The 6000-nt window shown below is 41.0% G+C and overlaps 2 protein-coding genes across 2 annotated transcripts; both read right to left on the bottom strand.

Moving 5' to 3' along the window:
• Nucleotides 1-1158: 1158 nt before the first annotated feature.
• Nucleotides 1159-2572, bottom strand: LOC114445100 (glutamic acid-rich protein-like). The gene is made up of 3 exons (XM_028420056.1): nucleotides 2519-2572; nucleotides 2382-2439; nucleotides 1159-1538 (listed from the first exon to the last, which is right to left on the bottom strand). Exons 1-3 carry the CDS (start codon nucleotides 2570-2572, stop codon nucleotides 1159-1161), a joined length of 492 nt encoding a protein of 163 aa, XP_028275857.1.
• Nucleotides 2573-2942: 370 nt separating this feature from the next.
• Nucleotides 2943-6000, bottom strand: p2ry2.1 (purinergic receptor P2Y2, tandem duplicate 1). Its single transcript, XM_028419901.1, has 5 exons — nucleotides 5767-6000; nucleotides 4572-4913; nucleotides 4301-4469; nucleotides 3855-4200; nucleotides 2943-3683 (listed from the first exon to the last, which is right to left on the bottom strand). The coding sequence occupies exons 2-5, from the start codon at nucleotides 4894-4896 to the stop codon at nucleotides 3489-3491; spliced, it is 1035 nt and encodes a 344-aa protein (XP_028275702.1). The 5' UTR covers nucleotides 4897-4913; nucleotides 5767-6000; the 3' UTR covers nucleotides 2943-3488.

Below are 6000 nucleotides of genomic sequence, written 5' to 3' on the forward strand. Positions count from 1 at the left end.
ATTCTGAACAGCTGTTGAAACAAGAAGAGTGCAAGGTCATCTCTGTGATAATAAGTAACTTATACATGGAGGTCCATGCTTATGCTGTAGTAGATGTTTATGATTTCTACTGTTCTCTGAAGTTTAGGGAAAGACATCAGACATCACCATTAGATGAAAAGATCAGACCATCTTATAAAATGTTCAAAGGAATATTACCCCTGTAATACTTTTTATTAATACTCATATTATTCTATGAAGACAATGATGCTCATGTGTGTCTACTGAACTCTGCAACACATATTCTTAAAGAAAAGCCTCTTCTTCTTCTTCATGGGAATGATCTGAGAAACCTGTTGTTTTATTGACCATCAAGTCCATGAGGATTCCATAAAATAAACCAGAATATTTAAGTGGGAAATTATACTTTATTACACTATGAGAGATAAAGGAGCCTATGGGATAGAAGCTCAAGGAATGTAATTTGTTTTTTTTTTAATTTTCTTTTTTAAAAAAGAAGTTGTCACTTTGGGAACATTGTGAACACAAAAAGTTGGAATCCTAGTTTTGAAAAGCATATCACACTGTTGACTGATGTGAGCGCCACTGTGCCATTTTTCACATTTAAAATAAAATTTTTTTTTAGTAATAGCTATATTGTAGTTCTAAGTATTACTAATTATACTTTTTGACTCTGTTAGAAGACAAAATTGAGTGTTTTGATATATTTCAGCTAATGTTCTGCTCTAAGCTAACTTTAAGATATGGCCCTTTGGGGCAAACTGTCTTAGTGAATTCGGGTTGAGTGAGGTTTAGTTGGTCACATTTGACATGTATAAAGCAAAAGAAAAAAATGGGAGCACACACTTAAAGTCTTTAGCACTTTAAGCTCATATTGATTTCATAATTGTATCCTCAATATGTTTTCATAAACAGCTAAAATAACATAACTTGTGTCACTGTGCAAATATTTCTGGACCTAACTGTACCTCTTAACAGAACAGAGCCAGGGTGGGAGCAGTCCTTGATAATGTTTTTGGCTCTGCTGAGGCAGCGGGAGGTGTAAATGTCTATCAGGGAGGGGAGAGGGCAGCTGATGATCTTCTGTGCTATCTTTACAATTTTACGACTCCCAGCCACAGACAGGTCCTCAGAGAGGACAAGAGAAAGAGGTCACACCTAGCCCCCATCATCCTCGTCTTCAGAGAGCTCTGAGTCCTCAGTCATGGTGTTGTAGCCAGAATCCTCAAGGATCAAGTCCTCCTCTAATTCCTCCATGTCATCCTCCGCCTCCTGCACCCCATTCTGCATGTCGACCACGAGTGGAAAAGGGTCCATATCATCCCACCAGTCGTCCAAAATGTCTCCCACGTCATAAGGCTCCTCCTCTTCATGGTCGACCTCCCCCTCGTCTTCTTCATCAGATGACAAGTCCTCAGAAAGGTCCTGTTGGATAGGAGAAATAGGTCGCACGTAGCACCCACTATACTCGTCTTGAGAGTATTCTGAGTCCTCAGTCAGGGTGCTGTTGCCAGAATCCTCAAGGACCAAGTCCCCCTCTGATGATGTTAAAGAGATGAGGGCATGAAAATGAGATTTGAAAGTAAACACAGCTGACATCACACACACAGTCACTTGTTTTTGATTAACTATTAGTTACATGTGGACATGGAGGGGATGAAAATGATTACTTCAGTAAATGTAATATTAAAATTTAGAGCAATGTGGAGTAACAAGGATAGCTGCAAAACATGTATTTTCTTACAATATCACAATACATATGGTCGATTTTTCAAACATAAACATCTAGTTAAACCAAGAACATACATATTAAATGCTGCAGTCCTGCTTTAAATGCCCCACCTTATTAGTCTGATTAGATTGCCGTTGCTTTTAGGCTTAAAACGCTCATTAGAGGCATACAAAGCTCTGAATTGCTCTAATTCTCCAGCAATTCAGAGCAATCCTTCACATCAGCATTCAAAGCAATGCTTCAGCTGCAGCAAACAAACTTGTTACACAATATAACTTTTGGAAACAATTAATAAAAGGCTTTTTACAGTCTTACAGTCATTTTTTTTGTATTATAATGGCTTTGTGTGTTATTTCTTGATACCAGGTCGCCCGCATGTCAAAATATCAGAGCTAAGTAAGCCAAACACTTTTAATAAGACATTTCACACAGATTTTGTGCCTTCTATCCTAAAAATAAATCAGTTTTCAGAGAGGGCCTCCAGTCCAAGTCAGTTTTCTGACTTTTTTCCACCAAACTCAGTCACAAAGACTGAACTGTGCACCCAAAAACTAACAAAGACACGCAAGTATTTTATGCTAGCATACATCTAAAATACTAATACACAGATTTTGTCAGGAAAAAAATGAGAAAATAGTTCCAGTCTTACCAGTCTGCTCCTCCAGCTGCCGGCAGGGTCCGTCTGAAGCCATGTCAAAGCTGTTGACCTGTTGATGGAAATAAGTGGTTTTTAGTAATAAAAACTGGTGCTCAGGGATATTTAGATAGATTTATATATTTATATACCTTCTGTCTGTTGGCGTTCTGTTGCCGTGACACCCACTCCTTGAAGTTAGACATGTTATGTTACGCACGCCAGGCTCTCAAAGTTGGAGTGGTCTTTGAGGTCTCCTCTGCTGTTACCATGGTGACAGGCTGACACACAGAGGCATACACAGAGCTTGAGAACCAAGCTTCAGCTGCAACAATCAAACTTGCACTTTCTTCAGGAAATGCCCTTTTCTAGTTATTATGATTGATTTTATGGTTGGCAGCCATATGTCCAATATAAAAAGCACTATCGCCCCCTAGTGGTTGGATTGAGTACTACTGTCTGCAAAAACTAAGTGCAGACATAACCAACGGCTGAGTCTTTTGCCACATGCAATTGTTACGTCCATTCAGACAGGGATCACATTGAGAAACACAGAAAACATTCAGTTCAGGATTATATTTTAATGACAATGGAGGTTGGTGAGAATGAAACATTGGGTTATTAAGCCTGAAGTCTAAACCACACAGTGTTGTAAACGCTGGAGGATGAGTCCAAGTAATGTTTTCTGTTAGAGAAGCAGAGGATTAACATCTAATGAAAACAAAAGGTTTGGTCCACTTGCATATCTCTTGTCTCTGTGCTCCGCCTCTGTGTCTCTTTGCTTGCCACATGTCACATGGAGCGATCCCCAGAACTACACAGGCAAACATCACACAAATGTGTGGTTGAATTATTTCTACACACAGACAATGCTACACTTGGCTCTACTCTACTTAGTGGTACAAAGTAAAGTAGTTTCTCTGCCAAACAAAAGAATGTCTTTGCACAATGTCAGTTGTTATTTCAACTTCAGTCATCAGTCAACCCTTAGAAGTCCTGTGGTTGCTACATAAACAATAAAGTGTACTAAAGGAGTTAGGGGATGTCACATCTATAACTGGAGGCTGGCAAAAAGATGATATTTGTCCCCAAAACATTTGACAAATACTTTCAATTGTTGGGTCACAGTTTTGTTGTCAACCGCTGGCTCACAGATGCTGGTTTTGTTGAGGACAGTTGAATCGTCTTGGTGATTTTGCTGCGGGCGTCTTGCCCAGCCAGGAAGTAAAGGATGGGGTCCACACAGCTGTTAGCGCTGGCCAAAGGTCGTGTCACCTTGTAGGCCACACTGGAGGCCTCCAGCAGACCGCAGCTGATCTGGTGAACACAGATTAAATGTCACACACAGAAACATTCGCTTTGGTTTGTGTTATTTTTTTATGTGCATGGTTTTGGTTAATGTGTTTTATAAGAAGCAACTTATCCAGGGTGTAGCCTATTGTTTATTGTACACTCATCAAATCTGGCGAAATTAATGTTTGTCCTCACCTGTGCTGGATTAACGTGCCTCAGGTATCTAAAAGCATAGTAAAGATTCCTGGTGAGGTGGAAAGGGAGGAAGCAGAGCATGAACGCTGCCAGCACGATGATGATCATCTTCACTGACTTCTGTTTGTACCGTTGAGGTGTTTGGCCACCCATCTCTCTTCCAGCGGCACCTCCTGACCCCCAGCCTGGCTCTAGAAGTTTCCGCACCATGAGACCATAGCACACCATCACCACCATGAAGGGCAAAGCGAACATGAGCACTGACACAATGGAGCTGTACACCAGGTACTCATCAAAAAGCTCTGGGCTGGTGGTGTCGTAGCAGATACGCTCATTGTCCACATCCCTGACAGAGGACATGACAGGTTACCACTCAGACACAAGTCGGACACAACCACAAAGACTTTCACTAAAGGATGAAAGACAAGAAGTTGAAGTTAAATCACCGTGTTCGTGAAAAGTAGAGAATGGGTGCCTGGCAGAATAAAACACAGACCCACACGGTCACAGACACCAGCTTGGCCCGGCGACCACTGAACCAGTTGAGGGAGCGGACTGGATAGCAGATGCCAACGAACCGATGCAGACTGATGCAGCACAGGAACAGAATGGAGCCTAGCAGAGTGATAAATAATAGATGATTAAACTGGAATCATGTGACACCCATACAGCATAACATGATATTGCATTGGTACAGTTAGCATGCCAAAACTGTACCATATAAGTTGGTGTAAAATAGGAAACGTATCAGCTTGCAGAACGGCTCACTGAAGGGCCAGTCGTTTTTGTCGGCGTAGTAATAGATGAGGAAGGGCAGTGTGAAGATGTAGAGCGTGTCACACATGGTCAGGTTGAACATATAGATGGTGGAGGGTTTCCAGCGCTTTATGCGAAACACAATGACATACAGAGCTGTGGCGTTGAGCACCAGGCCAATCACAAACACCAGAGTATAGCTGACAGGAAGGAGTATGTATTTAAAGTCTTCATTGAAATGACAGTAGAAGCTGCTGCTGTTGGTTTGGTTGTTATAGGTGGGCATCTTGATTAGGAGAGTGCCTGTGGGGAAGATATATAAAAAAGGAAAAGATTAGAGAATTAGTTCAAATTCAAGATCATTCAAAAATCATTAACTTGTGTCACTAAGGTAAGTGAGCTAAGCGTAAACATGACTAGAAAACCTGAACATAAAAATTAGTCCATAGTCATGTTGGAATCCATACACACATTTGCAATAGCACACGTTAGTTTTTTACAATTATTACACATTTTATGTGTTTATAAGACCGTGACATAAGGCTACTCTGAGTCATTCGTTGCTCTGCTTTGGCATGCTGCAACAGTACCGTCCAGTACAAGTCATTCCACGCACTTTCATTTATGTGACTAGCCCACTGTGATTTCTCAATGAAATGTACACAGTCCAGGTTGAGTAAGCCATCTTATTCATTGTGCATTTCTCAGAAAGGAAGCCATTTCAGCACTAACTTCCACTAATCACCTGATTGTGGAGCTGGTGGTTAAGTAAATACAGAGTGTAACAGACTGTTGAGGATTTTTAAAGGTGCCATTCATAATCAATCAGTGTTACACGCATCCTTCTTCTGGAAGAAAATATGAATCATTGTGTGAGTGAATGCGGGATGTGGTTTTAATAGCTCTAATGTGACGAAATGCACTCAAACACTGACTCAGAGAGCAGTTAGATGGCTATAACTACAGAGGAAAAGAAATATTTGCATGTCAGAAAGGGACAGAAAAATAACCTTTTAACAAGTCAGATATTTTTAAAGTCAAACCTCAGCCCACTACTCTTCATATTTCACAAGCTGAAGCTCAAACCACTCATACAGTGACACAGTAATCATGCCTTAAAAACAACATGCAAATATACAGCAGATGCCAGACTTACTAGTTTCTCAGTTGACGGATGATTTAACCTACAGAGCACATTTGCCTTTTTTTTCGTTGTGACATAGTTTTCTCTTTGCCTCACAGTCGAAGCCCTGAGCCCTTGTTCACTGTCCTCTTCAAAACAGCTGCGGGTTAAATTTAACAGATAACAGACCTGGGACACAGCGGCCCCTTCAGTAATCCTTCAGATTCTTCTGACCCGCTGTGTGCATGCCACGCCAAACTGAACACA

This window comes from Parambassis ranga, chromosome 13, assembly GCF_900634625.1.
Source record: "Parambassis ranga chromosome 13, fParRan2.1, whole genome shotgun sequence".
NCBI lineage: Eukaryota > Metazoa > Chordata > Actinopteri > Ambassidae > Parambassis > Parambassis ranga.

Coding starts and splice junctions, on each gene's coding strand:
- p2ry2.1 (XM_028419901.1), bottom strand. CDS start 4,896: ATGCCCACCTATAACAACCAAACCAACAGCAGCAGCTTCTACTGTCAT. Junction 4,201..4,300: donor CTCTACTTTTCACGAACACG/GTGATTTAACTT, acceptor GTCCTCTGTCAG/GGATGTGGACAATGAGCGTA. Junction 3,684..3,854: donor GGCACGTTAATCCAGCACAG/GTGAGGACAAAC, acceptor TGTGTTCACCAG/ATCAGCTGCGGTCTGCTGGA.
- LOC114445100 (XM_028420056.1), bottom strand. CDS start 2,572: ATGTCTAACTTCAAGGAGTGGGTGTCACGGCAACAGAACGCCAACAGA. Junction 2,440..2,518: donor AGAACGCCAACAGACAGAAG/GTATATAAATAT, acceptor TTCCATCAACAG/GTCAACAGCTTTGACATGGC. Junction 1,539..2,381: donor GCAGCTGGAGGAGCAGACTG/GTAAGACTGGAA, acceptor TAACATCATCAG/AGGGGGACTTGGTCCTTGAG.